The sequence below is a fragment of the Leptosomus discolor genome, chromosome 4, assembly GCF_034619465.1.
Source record: "Leptosomus discolor isolate bLepDis1 chromosome 4, bLepDis1.hap2, whole genome shotgun sequence".
Classification (NCBI taxonomy): Eukaryota; Metazoa; Chordata; class Aves; order Leptosomiformes; family Leptosomidae; genus Leptosomus; species Leptosomus discolor.
Window position 1 is genome coordinate 26,626,580 of NC_141394.1, and position 18,325 is coordinate 26,644,904.

Sequence of the window (18,325 nt, forward strand, 5' to 3'; positions counted from 1 at the left end):
GGAGGTTTAGGTTGGTCATTAGGAGAAATTTCTTCACAAAAAGTGTTGTCAAGCATTGGAACAGGCTGCCCGGGGAAGTGGTTGAGTCACCATCCCTGGAGGTGTTTAAAAGACGTGTAGGTGTGGTGCTTGGCGACATGCTTTAGTGATGGACTTGGCAGTGCTAGGTTAACAGTTGGACTCAATCTTAAAGGTCTTTTCCAGCCTAAATGATTCTATGATTCTATGGAAGTAGCACTAGTGGGTTGTTCTTCTGCAGTTACAGTATAGAAGCTGAGTAATGCTTCATCTGTGTTCGTGAAACAACAGATCTCACCAGGATATGTCCTATCTTCCTGAACATTTGTATTAGTTTTAGGGAAGCTTCCCAGATGCTTGCAAGGAAGTTCGTCGTTGAGCTATTAACTATTTTGATTATTAAAAATAACACCAAAGATCCTCCTCAGCCTGTTTTCTCCTTTCTCTGATGCTGGAAAATCATTTGGATTGTGTTTACCACCACAGTTGTTCTGCAAGCAGAGTTACCTTGTATATTTATCTTGTATTTTAAGATGATGATTTATTGTGCAAGCTGAGTTCTCTTCTGCAGAGTTTCCCTCTGACAACGCTATTTAAACTCTGTGTAAAACTCAGATTGCTCTTCCTCCCTTGTCTTGGCACATTATGTCAAGGGTAGAAAAGTTTGCTGTCCTGTTAGGTTCAGAAATCAATGGGTTTAGACTTTTCGGGCTTGATAGTGGAGACCTGATGTAGTCCTTTAAACTGTAACACTTAATGTACTTGAAATTTACTGCATGAATCGTTAAGGCAGTTGTCTTGCCTTCCAGTGTCCTGGCAGTCCTTCAGTCTAGACTGTGGGTAAGGTGCTAATACTAGGTCTTGTCTGCATCTCCGTGCTCAGATTCCTCACATGGAATGGAGACTGTAGGAAAACAAACCTTGCCTTAGGATGAATGTTACCCACTGTTACAGCCCCAGTGCCGAATCTCCTCATCAGTTTGTTGTGTATCTGTTGTTCTTCCCTTGATTTTACTGAAGGTGCTCTTCATGAGACTTTTGTCTGCTGTTGTCAGTTACTCCTCTCTGTCCCGGTTTACATCAAGGAAAAGCAGTGCTGAGCTCCACTTCTGTCAAAGTCCCAGGTGACATATTCACTGTTAAGTTACGGCCAGAGGCAGATAGAATCAAGTGTGAAACCAGAAAAGTGTGAACCATGATCTCAGCTCTGGGGGAGGGTTTACTTGCGGAGTAAGTGCATGCTATTGACAGTTTGTTGTGGTTCAAAAAGGTGGAATTCCTTTGGGATGGCTTTGGTGGTGGTGCTTTAGGTGAATGACAAGGTGGTTGTAAAATGAACATGGACTAAGGGCTGTGTGCTTATGCATGCAAGCTATGTACCGCTCGAGCCTGTAACAGGTGTGATGCCATTCAGATGAGAGTTTGTAAGCAAGAGCCGAGCTAACATGAATTGGATTGTGGTGTGGAGTGTCAGAAGGATGGTGACAGTGAATTAGTTGATGTGTGGCAGGTATCTTGTATGGCAGTGGGTTTGTATTTGAGGTTTTGGGGAGGATGATGACAATAATAAACTGTTCAGCTTTAATTGATTCAGTCCTTCTGTGAGCACTTCTTTGGGAATAAGAATGTCTTCTTCTAGTGCTGTCTTAACTTGTTCCAAATCTGTGTTAAACTGGCATTTGGTGAGTGTGCAGAACTTGTGCTTACTGAAAAGCATTTGTGTGCTGAGAGGTGATGGAAAGAAGGGATGTATGCAATAGGAGAGCAATGAGCAGAGAGTGAGAAGAAAATGAAATATTTCCCCTGTTGCTGTGAAATCCCCTGTTGTCAGAACTTGTGCCACCATTTGCATGTCTGTTAAACTTGTACTTTGAAGTGCAAGAGCTTCTAACTTGAGTTCCTTTCAGTATTTATGTTTGACTATGACAGTCTCCTTATAAATTTATGACTTTCTCTTCTAGATTTTTTTCTTACATACTTCACAATGTTATTTAAAACCTTAATAAGCTGCTTTTCTGCTTTTTGAACATGACCCTTGAGATTTAGAGTGAGACCATTGTACTTCTAATACTTCTCAAACCGCAAGCACATGCTTACGGATGGATCTTTCTAACTGCTTGGGTATAGAATGAATTGCTTTCCATCTTACTGTTCTCTCTCTCTCTCTCTCCCCCTGCGCCCCCCCCCCCCCATCTCCTTAGATTGCCACTGAGGAGCCGTTGAATCCCATTAAACAAGATATAAAGAAAGGCAAGCTTCGATATGTGGCAAATATCTTTCCTCACAAGGGTTATATATGGAATTATGGTGCCCTCCCACAGGTAACATTTTTGTTATAATGGTGAAAGTTTTCTGTCTTCTCTGTAAATTGCCTTGTAAATCTTGGGTACTGCCTGAATGCAGATTAGTTGCAACAGGGGTGTTTCTCTTTGATACATTTGTAAATTAGGATTTTTTTGTGTTGAGCTTTATTATGTCCATAAATTTTGATCAGGATTTGGATGTGGGTGTAAATATGTGCTGTGTTTCAGGAAGGAGTTAAATGATCAAGAAATCTCAAATCTTCAGTCTGCGTCTCTGTACTGTAGTGACAGAATTAAACTGTCATGGTCTGCCATTCAAGAATACTTTCGCAAGTAGCCCTTTTCTGCTTAAACAAGGCATTTTTTTAAAAACTAATTTAGGATTTTCATGTATTGCAGCATAAATTTTAATTGAGTTTTCTTAATATCTTTAACAAAGAGGAACACAAGGGCTGTTCTTTTTTAGATTAAACCTCAACTGCCTTAGTTAACTTTTCTCTGAACTGTGAGATTTTACTGACCATGACACATTGAAAACTTCGTACCTTGAAAAGGCTCAACTAATGGCTGAATTTTTGAGCGTAATTAAAAGTTTTAAACTTCTTTAATTTCTGTGAATGACACATTGGACTTAAATTAGTATGGAAGAACATGGTGGAGCTAGAAAACAGTGATGTATTTTCTTTACACTTAACTGCATAAGCAATGAAAGTTTACTCCTGAAAATCTGCTTATGTATTTGATAGCTGAAGAGGAGTTACCAGGCAGGTGCTGGGGTATAGCAATGAAGTTCTTACCCAGTCAACAGTCTCAGTAGACAGTTTCCAAGTAGGTATAGTTGGGAATTCCATTTAATGTTTTGAAATTCATGTGTGCCTTAGTACAAAGCCAAAATTAAACATTCGACTATTTCCCTAACAAAGTGCATTATTTTGGACTGATGACACTTTCTCCAGGAGAAATGTTCAGCTCCCTTTGTTACGTTGTGAGTCAGAGAGGGCTGGAGATAATTGTAATTTTTATTTTCTGTAATAACTTTAAAATACCAGTTGGATCATTACACATCCAATTGTTGAAGTCTAGATGATACTCCAGATTCCTACTAGCAGCTGTAAAAAAACCAAAATCTAATTCAGTGTCTCCATGATCACAAGAGAACTTTTAATCAGGATCAGCAGTTGCCAGAAGTTCCACCCTAGTATATGGCTTAAAGATATGTGTTTGTGGCTGCTGTTTTATGCTGTGGAACAAAGAAGAAAATGACAGTAGGACTATCTTTATTGCAGGAGTTGCTGTACTGTCCAGAGTACTATACCTTTCCTAGCAAGCTTTCCTTCAAATCTACAGAGGAGGGGTGCAGCTGGGCAGGAGAATAGTACCGATGTAATGCAGCCTTGAATAAAAATCACTTTGGAAGAATATTGGAAAAATAAGTTTTAACTCGAAATTTTCTCTTGACTCCACTTCAGCAATATTTTGGTAACGATTCTGCTACCTAAACCCCTGAGCATTTGCTTTTCGCCATCTTGCCTTTTAGTATCAGTCAAATTCTCAAGAACAAGTTTGAAGTGGAGGTTTGACCATGAAGAGTAGGAGCTAACAGTGTAGCTCCTTGGAAAAAAGTTTTCTAACACCTTTTCAACTTACCGGGAAAACTTGTCAGCTTTAAAATGAGTTACTCGTTACTAGCCAGTAAGAGACAGAACAAATAGTGGTTTAGTATTTAAGTTAGTATCACTTGGCTATGATTCCTTGCTTGTACAGAGCTCAAAGCAGGGATATGAACTTGCCTTCTGGAGAAGCTTCTTTGGTCTTTAGCTGCTGGTTGTTCTTGGGAACATACACATCTCAAAATACTCAGAAATATTTCATACCTAAATCTAAAAACTTTAAAAAGCTAATTGAGTGCTGACAAATCCATACCTAGGAGCTTGGTTAGCTCAAAGCTTAGATGTTTTTGAAAACAACCCATGTTACCGCCATGGTATTTAAAGAGTATGATGAGACTGTAATTGTAGGATGTCCTAGTTTAATCCCACAACTGCTAGTAACCAGAAAAATACATATTCAGGCTCCCCTGATGCCTTAATCCCTGCAATTTGGTAAAGTGTATCTGTTGAGTCACCAATGCAGTTAGTGTTTCTGTTACTACATCCTCAGTAATCCTCATGTTACTTGTCCTGAGTATGAGGATGAGTTACTCAACATCAGTCCGTTGGCTGTTTGTTTGTTTGTTGTTCCTTTTGGCATTGAGCAAGCCTGTTCTCAGAAAGCTGATGTATTTATTGACGTTTTTATTAGTCTTAGTTATTTAGTGGTTAGACAACTGTAATTGCAGATTAGCTGGTAACTGATAATTCTTTTTCCTTTCACAGACCTGGGAAGATCCAAACCATACAGATAACAATACAGGATGTTGTGGGGATAATGATCCTATTGATGTTTGTGAAATAGGTTCAAAGGTTTGTCTTTACCAGGATTAATTCAATTTATCAATGTTAATTTAATAATTTGGTAACAACTTTTGGAAGAGAAGGGCAGATGGAAAACAAAAGATGGTAATAGTCTCAGGGAATGACAAAAGTATGAACAGAGGATCTGAGAAGGTAAGGAAATGGTGGATTTTTAAAAAAGAGGGGAAAAAAGAGAGCAGGATTTGGTAAAGTCTGTGTACTGGATAAAAGGCAAAATAAGAGAACACCACCCGAACTTCCATGGCTGGACAGTGAGTTTTGGGTAAAGGAGGAGGGGGTTAAGATTTTTGGGGAAGGAAAAGATTTCTTTCTTTTTCCCCTGTTGGCAGTACGGGAGCTAGGAATAGGTTTCTGAAAGATGAGGAAGTATGGCAGTGTCACACACGTGAAATTACAAGCTCAGACCCACGAAGGAGGTAGGTTTGAGTTTTCTCATGGGCGCTAGCAGAAGTAGATCCACCTTCTCCAGAGGAGAAGATAGGAACCCATTGCAGAGTTATGAGATACGGAGTAGACGGATGAAAAAGCGTTGCAGCAAACACCATTAGTAGGAAAACTTTATAGGGGAAAGGTTTAGCTCACTGAAAGAAAATTCTACATATCTGGAAGCAGCAAAGAATGGAGCACTCCTCCATGGTATCAAAGATGGGGTTATGAAACAGATGCATTTGGAAGAGGGATCTCTTGGGATGTTTTAGCTAAGGGGAAAGTTAATGGGTGACCTCAGCAAAGGTGGCTTTGTTTGAGGAAACGAACCTAAAACTAAATTTCAAGGGATCCAGCAAGTGTTATAAAGGGAATATTAGCTGGTAGGGAGAAGGTTCCCAAGAAAATGCAAGAAAAGAGTTGTGCTGATATTTCTGGGGAAGGGCTATGTGTTTGTATGTGACATTAGGGTCTAGACAAAGGAACAGCAAGAGATAGATTAAGACCAAGTGTTGAAAGTAGAGAGCAAGAGGCAGGAAGGAGTTAAAAAATGAATACTTGATACTTTTGACTTGCAGTTTGGGGTGAAGATCAAGAAGGTGTGTGAGAGGTAGGCTAGAAGAGAGGGAGAAATTTTGTAGCTTGTTGTCTACTTAAATAAATGCTGACTGGAGAATTGAGGGTTGAAGAACAGCAATGATGGGAGAAAGACTAGTGATGTTAAACAGATGTGTACTGGGTTTACAGCTCATCTTCCGTTTCTGTTAGGTGCTGGTGAAAATCGTAGTAGAACTGTTTTGTCTGTAAGGTAAAAGAGAAATTGTGTTTTCCAAATCTTTGTGAGATTATGTTCTGTTTCAGATTCGTTCTTCTGGTGAGATTGTTCAGGTGAAGGTCTTGGGTGTTTTAGCTCTTGTTGATGAAGGAGAGACAGATTGGAAGATAATTGCTATCAGCGTGGATGACCCAGAAGCGCAGAAAATCCATGGCAAGTATTTTTATCTTTCTTAATGCAAGTTGTGTCAGCAGCTTGCAGAGTAGAATGGTAACAGTACCTGAGTTTAGGCCACACAGGACAAGAAGAGGCAGACAATGGAAAGGCAAGTTGTTTTTTGTTGTTGTTTAAATCAGGTGCTTCCTTCAAGGAGGGTCTACGTGCTTTCACACTAAGCTTTTGAAAGGTTCACTTGAATTTTCAAGAGGATCTGTCATGCAGAAAGTCTTTTGACTTCTGAAACACCAACTGCCTTAGAAAGTGACCTCTTAAAATTACGGTCTTATTGCTTGTGTAATAGTACGTGTTTACCCACTCGGATTATGTAGCACACTGCTATTTTCTTTGTAAGTGTTTGTTCCTTTTACATTCACAGGCATTATGTTGCATTCTGAAAAGGGCTGTATGTTTCCAATGTTTCGTTACTTGTAACTGGATTTACTTCCAGGGCTTGTTGCCTAGTATGAATGATTGGGTTTCACCTTTTAGCTTGACAATTTGCAAAGTAAACTGCTAATGCTGCTCATCCTAATATCAGCCTTGATGATGACTAGCTGTGCAGGCGGGAAGTACCCTGTCCAGACTTGTCCTTCTTGTGACCGTGCTTCTGGTATCCAAATGGAATTCAAGTACTAAAATATGTCTATGTGAATAGCGCCTGAGGTGTAATTCTGCTTGCAGGCTGTTCGATAAGAAGGTGATACAGGTGTGTTAAAACTGCAGGGAGTTAAGTTTTTACAGCACAGGTGAAGTGCAGCTTCTCTCTGGATAAATGGAGGTTCATGTCCTCAAATGCAATGTTACTGGGAATCATGAGAATTAAGTGAGTGGGTTTATCTAAAAGTTAGTCATTTTTATGAGACCAAAACCATGTATACAGTCAGGTATGTACGATCAGAGACTGTTCTTTGTTGGTAGGGATTACCAAGGCACAGAATGACCTTTCTGTGGGAATAGGGCTATCCAGTAGCTTTTTAAGGAGTCATGTTTCTTGGCCGTTAAGGCTTTTTCCTCGTTTCTGAATATAAAGTAAGTACATCGCAGAACTGGCCCTCCATTCTCAGTTTTGTTGTAGGTTGCTTTCATGTGGAGAATACTTGGCTTGTGGGGAAAGAAGGGGAGAAGAGGAAATGAGGAAAAGGAAACTCTTGGTTTGATGCTGATTAAAATCATTGGGCAGATGAATTCCTACGTAGTGTTTATGACTTTAACTATTTGACAGTTAGAGAAGTTCAGCTTAAGGAAATAGTAAGTAATAGTTTGCTGTTAATGTTAGTGTCAATTTAAACCCCTCTGTAATGTGCAGCGAAATATGTCAGTAGTTAAAAGACAAGTAATTAGCACTTTATTTCTATACGCTGTTCTGTTTTACTCTTGCCTTTTTTCCTTTTACCTTAATTTCTGAGAGAATTTAATCAGAAAAGTGAGAGAGAGAATTTAAAAGGAGTCCACTAAATAGGGGCAAAACTGGGATGGTTTATGCCACTGAGTTAAGTAGCTCTATTTGAAAGCCCTGTGTTTTCATTTCCTTTTTTTTCAGGCAGTGACTGTTTTGTGTCAGTTGTGTTACAGCTTTAGTTTGTTTGGGAGGGGAGTAAGACTTTTGCTCTTGCTTTTTTTTTTAAAAAAAAAAAAAAAAAAGAAAAAATGGGCAAACCATTGCCTGTAGTTGATTCCTGCGTGCATCCTTTCTTATCAGAGAATAGGTGCAAAACTGCAAGAAGAGAACTGTCCTCCTTAGATTCAGAGAAGTGCAGAAATGCTTACCCAGTTTAATATGATTTCCCTTTGGGACTGGAGTTGCAGTCCAGGATTTACGAAAGGAAAGAAAAAGAAAAAAAAAAAAAGGCCCCATCTGCTTTCACAGAACATGACTATCTTGCAGTGTTTAACAGCAATCCTTCTTCAGTCGGAAAACAAACAAATCTGTTGGAGTAGGCAGTACAATATGTCCTCTTATAGTTGTTTTCCCCCTTTCCCAAAGATGTTGATTATTTCAGCATAAAGGGATAGCAGCTACAGATAAAACTGGTATCTGCCTCAGTAATTGACATGCTGCTGTGTTCCGGTGGTGGCCTCCTAGGGAAAGATGAGGCTAAGTGTTGCCTTCTAAGTTTGTCCAGTCATTTTTATATCATTTGATAAACATTTTGAATTGGACTGAGAATCATCACATTTGCTTTCAGCTCGGTATGTGCACAGCCCCCAGTGAACATTTGGAAAAGATAATTCCGAGACACCAGAGTGGTGATTACTTGCAAACCCCATCCTGAGCCTGTGCAGTGTGCTAACTCCTCTTGCTGCTTTAAGCACACCCCAGGTACTCTGTGTATTGTCCTTCTGGGATTGTGATTGTTCTCGTAAGTGCAATTGATTTTTCTGAGACTTCACAGAACTTAAAACTGAGCAGTCCCAACTTCTGAGCAGTTCTCATTGTTTATTCATAGCGCTCTGCTGTACTATGTCCTGCAGGCATTTATTGATAAATACTGGTTTAAATTGGAAACCCTGCCTAGAATTCTGTCTTTCACACAGAGCGATAAGAAACTCTAGTTTATAGTGACAATACCCAGGAATGATAAGCAACGCTTAGCACCTATTCAAGTGGGAACTCTTTCGTCAGTGGGAATAGCAGGGGCTTAGTGTCTTTTTTGGACTGACTTTGGAAGGTCATCTGTTTGAAATTATAGCACTTAATACTGGTGGGCATGGGGACAATCTCACTCCAAATACAAGCTGTATGTCAGATGCAGGTATTGCTATGAGAAAGTTTCTTTTAGACTAAAACTAGACATCTTCAGAGATACCTATTTCCGTGAGATTGTCTTTGTGGCTACCTGAAAACCACTGTATTGTCTTTATGCTCGGACAGATGCTAGGCAGATGGCTGTTAGTGGACCAGCAAAGCAACTTCAGACCAAACACGTCTGGGAAAGGGCTTAAAAACTCCCTGCACACTGAAACACTAAATCTTGGTGGTGTAATAGGCCTGGCTGCTTTTATTTGTTGTTGTGGCTTCTTGTTTGGTTGTTTTTTGTAAAATACTAGACAGGAGGAGCATCAGATTCTTGGAGTGGAAAGGCTGCTTGTCTGCTTATCTCATAATTTGGATTGAATTTAATATATTGGAATTCACATACCTGATCTGCTTTACAAGGCTGGGTTCAGAAAGGCTGAGCAATATTTTCATGCAGTAATTTGGTCTAGATATATATGGCATCTTCATGTTGCACAAGAAGTTTTAAATCACTGGCAGTTGAAGCAGGAAGTGTGTTTGAAGCAGCTTGTGAAACGTCTGGCTCTCAAAAGGTCACCTTACCTTCCCTGAGAAATTGGACAAATCACGTATGCTGGATGGCATTTGAGAGGTGATTTACCGACCTGGAATCTTAGCAGCCGTTTTTTGCTGTTGCTCACTGGGAAGGTGCCTCAGTCTATTCAACAGCAGTTGGTGATGTCTGCCAGCTTTGCTGTGCTACCATTTGCTGGCACTGGTATAGTTAACTGTGCTGTGCTGCCATGCTTCTTTTCCAGCGTGCAACTCAAGATTGGCTTTTTAAGTGATCAAACCCTAAATGGCAAAACACAAAGTGTATTGCGTACTTGGTACCATGTATTGTTATAGACCCTTGCATATGAGTGTATTTATATGCAGAGAAGCAGCAGAGGCCCTGAAAACCTTTGTTGTGGGTTTGTGTAAGCATTCAATACGAAGAAATTAATTGTCTGTACTGAGGCCCTCCTCCTACCCCCTTACACCATGCTTCACAAAATACACTAAATGCCTTTATATGGAATGTAGCTGCTGCTTCCTGTAAATGTTTATAAGATGTTATTAAAAACATATGTCCTCTCTTCCCACAGACCTTGTTTAGAAAGCTTGCTGCAAGCATGTTGTTTTAGCTTTGCTTGCAAGAAGCAGCATCTGTTGTACTAAAAATGGTAGTTTTGTACAAATGCTTTTGTTGCTTTCTTTTGTAAAGCCAGATAGAATTGGGATCTGTGTTCGCATTGGCTCACTCTCTTGACAGAGAGCTAGCAGCAGTTGTTCCTGCCATCCTCTAGAGATTTTCCTTATTGAGACTAAACTGCAACCCTTAATGTGATTAGCCATCTCGTTTTAACCCTTGGTACTTAACTTTGGTGCCCCAAAAAATGGGACCTATGGTTGTATGTAGGCAGTATAAAGAAATACCGCCCAGAGCCCAGTGGGTACGTGCTGATAATGTACCTGCAGGAGCCTGACCTTGCTGCTTTGTCACTCTGAGCAGGGCTTGCTTGCAGAGATGAAACTGCATTAGGCCAGGTACATGCTTCGTATTGCTGTACTTGCTCAGCCCCTTTTGACATCAGTGTGAGTATGTAGCTCTAAGTGAAAGGAAGCAGTCAGAGTGAGAAAAAAGTGTCTAACTGTGTCTGTGGCAGAAAAGACATCTGAGTGTTTGGGTTTTGGGTTTTTTTTTAATGCTAATACGAGCTAGCTTCTATGTATGCTAGTGCAGTGTATCACTTCACTACTTAAAGTGATCTTTTTTTTTACCTTTCTTTGCTTGCTCTTCTGTTTTCTGCATATATTTTTCTCTTTCTCCTGCTGATATCCCAAAGATGCTCTTCGGATTTCAAAGTGGAGGACAAGCTGTCTTTCAAGCTTTTCTCTGGTGCTTTTTAATGAACTGAAGAGGTAGCTGTTGAGTGATGTGAGAGCTGCTGTTTTCCTTATATTTCGTGCAGTGTGCTGACTGCACAGCAACAGGATTGATTTTTTTTTTTTTTTTTTTTTTTTTTTTGATTGCACTGTTGGATTTTTTCCTGCTTCTTGCCACCAACTCCCATTATAATACAGATCGTTTTGATTTTGGTTTGGTTTGGTTTTTTTCCTTCAACCATTTAAGCTTCATTTGGTGCCCAGTAGTTGTCCTTCATAATAAAGAATAGTGGAGTGAAGCGTGGGGATGAAGGAGAGTAACCTGCAAGGAACCAAGGAAATAAGAAGGGAGACCATGATCTCCCTTCTTAAGTCCTCAAAACCAGAAAATACGGCAGCCAGTACTTTAGGAGCCATATAGTGCTGTAGCCTGATTCTGTGTAGTCATTTACTTAGGCAAGGTATTTTCTGGCAGAGAGAGCATGAAATTCAGAGGGATGATTGTATCGATGAAGATGGTCAGCCCTGTCTTAAGGACATAATGAAAGCCTGCCCCAAACCCTATTCTGATATTTGAGTCCTTTAAAGAAGTATAAACAAAGCCTATAAATAAGGAACAACAGATGGGGAAGGGCCCAAGTGTCAGCTAGTAGACAGTAAAACACTCTTGATGAACAGGTTTTTTGGGACTAGGAGGCAAATAACCAAGTAGGAGGAATGGAGAAGCAGAGTTAGGAAAGAAGTTTGCTGGAACAGGAACCAGAAAAAAGGAGCAGCAGTCTGCGAAAGTATGCTTGAATTTAAGTAGTGTCTGGAGATGGAGATCTGGAGTTCATCCACAGCTAGGAGTCAAGGAAATTGTGGCAGCAGCCTGGTTTGCATTACAGACTTGAGGAGGTAACTGTCTCTTCAACAAGTACTAGAAATTGTGAGTTCCTTGCAAGAGGAGGAGATGATAAGGGCTCAAGATGGGCGGAGGGATGTTCCCTTGCTTGGGGAGAACAGGGTGATACACTGGAGTCCCGAAACCAATTTGAATTGGTGCTGCAGTTTTATTAGTGCCCAAATGAAGCATCCTGCCTCCAACCAAGACCCCACCCTTTTCTGAATCATTCCTTCTTGGTTGGTCTCGCCCACCCACTCCAGTGAAAGGCTTCTTGTACTCTTAAAACGTGTATTACAGCTAGAAGACCTGCCTCTAGCACAGCCTTATGTGCCCTTGTGTTTTTCTGGGATTCTGCCAATGAAAATCCCTGAACTTCCACAGGCAAATGGCCAGCAGCCAAGTTCAAAATGTGTTTTACTCTTGAGTCCATAAACACGTAGCACTATTAAGTGCATGCAGAAGTGAAAATTTACATAGGGTTCTTCAAAGTTTTGTGTTTTATTCTTTGGATGATGTGTGATCCAATGGAATTTGGGAGTGGCATCTGTCAGATGGCTATGAATGCTCACCATATCTTCTCACATCAATTTGGTCTCACAGTTCAGTCCACATGTCATCTCTCTTGGTGGTCTACAGAGAATCGAATGGTCTGTAGCACAGGACTTTTTCCCTTTTCTTAGTTCTGTTTAGAAATACTTGAATGTCTTTGTTCAGGTTCACAGACTAGATTTTAAAAAGACATTTAGGCACCTAAAAGATGGGAAGCACATGACTAGGTGTCAATTCTGTGGACTAAGCAACTCTGAAAATCTGTTTTATAGGACTGGATAGACAGAAGAGTATCCATCAGGAATCACTGCCAACCGTGAAATGTCAGTGAGTGAGGCGTATCTATGGGAGAAGAGAATGAAGTAGCCAAGCAGTATGGAGAGAGAACAAGAGGGAATTGGGAAGGGAGAAATGACCAAGTGACTTGCAGAACTCTAGGGCAGGAGAATAACACCATGGAAGTTGGTCTGGGTAGAGTGAGGTTATGAAATAGCCGGAAGACTGCATGCAAAGCACAGCAATAAAAAGTCAGCTCCCATTTCCATCAGAAGTGACTGTAGGAGGGAAATAGATGGAAAGAGAAGGATTACACCAGCTACAGAAAGTACTTGACTTCCAGAAAGGACAAAATCCTTTATTGTATCAAAATCAATTATGATTGTATTGAGGGCTTTTCCATATAAACATGTTGCCAGAGAGTTAAGTTGCCGAGGGGCTGATAGGACCACCTCATTGCAAGTGACAGGAGTGATGGTAGTCTCACAGGGCAACCCGATAAAATTTGATAGGCACAGTAGAAGTAAACGTTTGAGATCATGAACTATGTCTTTGCTATAGCAGTATAGCCCTCGAGCAGAATTAATGTGTGACTGTTCAGTCTCTGTACGCACTGCGGCAATGTTCCTCTCTGCCTCCCAAGGGTGTCCTGCGAATGGCATGTGTGCCTCTCTGTGCCCTGTTCCGTCTTTGCACAGTAGGATCATAGAGGTAAAGGTAAAATTGGCTTATCGCTGTAAGTATGCAGGTATCACAGGGTTATCAGTAGAGTTAGTGTTTAGTGCTCCTGGCACGTATCTGTCTTGTATCTAACGGGCTGATTTGGAAGTAATGCGAGCAAAGGGATGCCTTTAATATAACTTCGAGAAGTCAAGCCTGTATTTTGTTTTGAGGTGCTGGTTTAAAAATCCATGTGTTGAAATTGTTTTTACTAGCTATTCTTTCATTATCAAAAAATGCCTGTCGTCCCTGCAGTTGCTGGGGAAAAAAATTACCTCACTGAATAATCTTAAGTATTGCAAGAGGTACCTACTGAGATGAAAGCCTATAAATAACGGAATTTTCTTCCTCTCCTGTCACAAGTATTGTTCTTTCATTCATTGTCCCTTTGGGTCTTAATTAATGAAGGGCAGGAGGCAACTGGTTTACCTGTTTAGTGTGGTTGTGAAATGATAAGGTATCCGCTATGGGCAGCTAATGTAATAAAGTGAAGTTCCCCAATGACTTTGAAAGTGCTCAGTGAAATCAGATTGCTTGCAGATCCTTTAGGAGCCTTTACAAAATGAATGTTACAAAACCTGTGAGTAAAAATGACCAGTATATATATATATATATATATATTTTTTTTTTTTTTTTAAACCTACAGATATTGATGATGTCAGGAAGCACAAACCAGGTTACCTTGAGGCTACGGTTGACTGGTTCAGATTATATAAAGTGCCTGATGGTAAACCGGAAAATCAGTTTGCTTTTAATGGAGAATTTAAAGACAAGGTGAAGATAATCCAAAATTAAAGATGCATACTTCTGTCATGTGGCCTCTTTAATGCATCCTAGAATTTTTGGAATTGCAAAGGAGGAGGTTTAACAAAAAGAAATTTTATACGAGGAATCTTCTGAATACAATTTATTAGACTAGGAATAAATAATGTTTGCCATCTTCCATTTTATTCAGGGAAAATGCATAGGTTATTAAAGGAAGCCTGCAAAAACACATTCAGTCCTAATCCTGACAAGACTTACACACACACTTGTGTGTTTGTAGGTCTTTTTCACAGCATTTTCATTCTCCCGGTCAGAAGAATAAACAGATTGTCTTTTCAGGTATTTTTCAGTCCTGATTGATAAGTTTTCCTGACTTTTTTTTTTTAAGGCTATGCAGTTAAAGACAGCAGGTTGCAGATTTTTTCATATTTGGTATTTGCTCAAGTTATACTTTTTTCCTGGTAATTCTGTGTAAAAACATTTAAACTGTTTTTGGCTTGAAGGCTGAAAAAATATTTTTTCCTTTTTTAGAAAAAATGAATGGCGTTTTAAACTATCTGCAGTAAAAACGACCAGTGTTTGAAAGGAGGGTGGACCTGGGAATAGACCTCGCTGAAGAAAATACCTGGATTTTTTCAGAGGGAATTTGGTGTGATTTGAGTAAAAGTGCTTTGCAAATAGTGTATTGCACACTCTCTGTAAACTATTTTTGGCAAAGAATTGCAGGTTCCTAGTGAGTGATGTCCATGTGTCAGCTAGTTCAGCCTTGCAGTGTGCTACCAAAGTTTATAAAATGCCTTCTGTCCAGCACAGTCAACTTTACATGTTTTGTCTGGTTGAAGAGATGCCCTGACTCCCCTCTGCAGTAAAACTTGTCTTCTAAATCAATGGAATGTAGAGTTGTAAGGCTTGATGACCTGATCTCTCCCCTGTTCTCCCAGGAGCTGCTCTTAGAGATTTTCCTGCTCTGTAAAGCAGAGTGATGTTCTGTAGCAATGGTGTATCCCTGTCAGGCCATTGGAGTTCAGACTTGAGGCACTAAATGCCCCGAGATAGCTAGTTTGGAGCACTTGAATAATTCTCAGGCATTTCTAGAGACCCAGGATGTGGCGAGGCGGCCGTGGCTGAGCTCCAGCAGCTCTGGTGAGGTTCACAATGTTCCAGTGGCATTTTGCCAAGTCACTCCTTCTTAGGAAATGTGAATATACTGTTGGCAGCTTTTTGCAAGCCAGTCTAGATATCATCATCTGGACACTGAGGCCTTATTTTACTTTATTTTTTTGAAGCTTTTTTATCCGCACCCCACCCCCAATATTACTTTTGTTTTAAACAAACAAAAACTGTTAAGCGGCTGATGTGTTACGTTGTTGCAAATGCTAAAGTACATGATTGGGCAATTAATGAAGTAAATGCGAATTTTACCACTAGAGGGGAAACCATAACTCTGACCGTGATGTGCATGGCTAGCAGAGGAGTTGTGTCTCACACACTTTGTCCCATTTAGGATGCGGTGTGGTTTTCTACAGCTGTAGATGTCTGCTTAGCATCCAGTGCTGATTTTATTTTTTTCGTGCAGCCTTCGTGTTTTCTGGCTGTGGACTGAGGGAAAGTCCTGAATGTGTTGCCAGTGTATTTGACAGATAGTGAAGTTTGTTTCTTTTCATAAAAAGGGTGTTATATTTTCCAGAAACTTAATGAGGCCTCGAAGGAGACCCCTTAAAATAACACATGAAACAGTATGTTTTAATAGACTAGTTCTGTGGCTTTTTTTCCTGTTTAATAACATTTTAATTCATAAAACTTTTCCTTGATGTAAACTAGGATTTTGCTGTTGAAATTATTAAGTCCACCCATGAATACTGGAAAGCTTTGCTTCATAAAAAAGCTGATGGAGGTACTATTAAGTGGTAAGTATCCAGTCACATATTTTCCTCTTTGTATTGTGCTAGTACTGGTGGTATTCAACACGTGTCAGCAGTGCATGAACTGCTTAGATTTTTTACTTTGAGATGACAGGAATACTCATGGTTTTGATTGATAATTAATTGATAATAGTCTATGATTGACTAATTGCACCTTGTATGACAACGATTTACTGGTAAGTGGTTCCAAAAATATATCAGTTTTATAAAAGTGACACAGAACTTTGACTTTCAAGAAATGGCCCCAGAGTGTTAGTTCAGGATCATTTTAGGAGAATCTCGATCTCCGGTGGAAATCCTCTTGCCACTGTTTATTCCATCCTTTAGTGCTGCTTTGCTGTGTTGCAAAATTCTTTTGCAGCTTAGCATTCCATATTTTTCAGTTATTCTCTGGAATGAGAGAACCAAATTATTGTTCTTTACTAACCTGTGGCCTGATCTAAATGAAAATGGAGTTTATTTAAAGTTCTCTGGACTGGTTTGCATTGGCAGTTCTGGCACCAGAGGCCTTGAAGAGCAGGCAGCTATCTTTGCCTGGTGCTTTCCAAGGGCTGTAGATTGCCATTAGCTAAACCAGAGGGCAAAGGCTGTGGGGGAAGCTGTGCTCGGATAGTTACTGTCATCTTCTGCTTTATTGGGAAAATTTGACTTTCTCTGTCTGTCTTGGAGCTGATTGAACATGTTAGCGGTTGGACAGGTTGGTAGTTCTACTTCAGTATGGCAAGAATACTGTAGGATAATACTCAGATTTTGGTCTTGATCATTTCAGAGGCACTTTGAGCTTAGTGTTGATGAAATTAAAAAAAAAAAAGTTGCAGTCTTGCTTTGAGGAATTTAATTTGTTGCCGTTTAGTGCGTAGGACCTTAAAAACTCATGACGGAACTCACTTCTGGTGTGAAAGGATATATTCACAGGGAAATATTTCTTTAAAGTCTTTGGTCACAGAGTTTGTCTGCTTTCTGGAAGCAGTACAGGTATCTGTTGCTGTATGTAACAGTAGAATTTTGACCTGTTTTTCCCTCCTCCTTGTTCGGTACTGCAGGCAGGTTACTGCAAACCAACAGTGGCCTGCCACAGAATCTGGCCATCCTTCAAGGCACAAGAGCTGGGGATATTCACATCATCTGTGCTAGCCATCTAGGTGTTCTTCAGCTCCCTCAGGAAGAGCTAGTTTCTATCTGCTGACTTTTTTGAGGGATTTAGTTCGTTAACTGTGGTCCTCTGAACTGTACACAAGTTATCTGCCAGAAGCACTGAGTGTGAGTGCTGCTTCCATTAATATAGAACGTATAGCCTAAAAACCCCCCTCAAACCCAAAGAAACAAAGAACACCCATCTGCACTTCTGTTCCCTTCCAGCATCACTGATTACTTTGTGGTTTTGACGTCCTCATTTGTTGCAGATACACATTTCTGATCTCTCTATGTGAAGGTGGTGTTTTCCGTGGGTGCTTAATTGTGTTCTCTTTTCCACTGATTGATAAAACATGTTTTTAATTTTATTTTTCAGCACGAATGTTCTCGTGAGTGGCAGCCCATTTTGTTGCAGTGAGGAGGATGCCCGGTCGATTGTGCAGTCGGTAAGGAGAATATTTGCTTTTTTTCCACCCTTTTTTTTTTTTTTTTTAAGTGGTCAATGGGAAAAGACGATTCAGAGCTCCGAAACTGAAATAAAGTGGCTGAACTGAAATGGCCCTTAAACAAAAATTTAAGGCATGAAGTAGAAGGAAGAGCACAAAGTTTGTTGGGGAAATGTAAGCATTATAATATAAACCTTTCATTGCAGTGGTCCAAGAGTGCTTTTTGGCAGGTTCATTACTGTTCTGGTGGGTTTTTTGGTTTTATTTTGTTTTTTCTCCCTCTGCAGTGCTGTTTCTTCTGATCCTGAATAGCAAGATGGTCTGCTATTTGTATCCAGCCTGCTGTCTTCTCTGTCTCCCCTGTTGCTATGAGTTACCACCCAGTGTTAGAACTCATTGACTAGCTGACTGCAGTCCCTAATCGCTAAAGGGATCCTTTGTCTACTTTCATAATTAAATGCGTTGCTGTAAAAGAGGGGGATGCTTTTTTATGAATGTTTCTTAAAGAATGCCTGTCATATTCTGAAAATTAACATAAAATTAAAACATGCAGGTTTTCTGTTCAGGCAAGAAGAATGTCCTGCAGGTCTGATGCTTTCATGTGCAAATGCTACTGGAGGAGAATTTCTTCCACTTTAAAATATACTAATTTGGATGCCAGAAATTAAGCAAAGTTACCAGAAATTACATGAAGAAAAGTACGCCCAAGTATTACTTTTTTTTTTTTTTATAACATATGCCATGATTGAGCCTGTGCTTATGACCAT

The 18,325-nt window shown here is 40.0% G+C and overlaps 1 protein-coding gene across 1 annotated transcript in view; it reads left to right on the forward strand.

Moving 5' to 3' along the window:
• The window catches only part of PPA2 (inorganic pyrophosphatase 2), a 39,248-nt gene that overhangs the window by 13,303 nt on the left and 7,620 nt on the right, over positions 1 to 18,325 (forward strand). The window contains exons 5-10 of the mRNA XM_086463746.1: positions 2,220 to 2,339; positions 4,697 to 4,783; positions 6,083 to 6,209; positions 13,938 to 14,065; positions 15,878 to 15,963; positions 17,489 to 17,558. Coding sequence (XP_086319872.1) covers positions 2,220 to 2,339; positions 4,697 to 4,783; positions 6,083 to 6,209; positions 13,938 to 14,065; positions 15,878 to 15,963; positions 17,489 to 17,558 — 618 coding nt within the window. The remainder of the gene's footprint in view (positions 1 to 2,219; positions 2,340 to 4,696; positions 4,784 to 6,082; positions 6,210 to 13,937; positions 14,066 to 15,877; positions 15,964 to 17,488; positions 17,559 to 18,325) is intronic.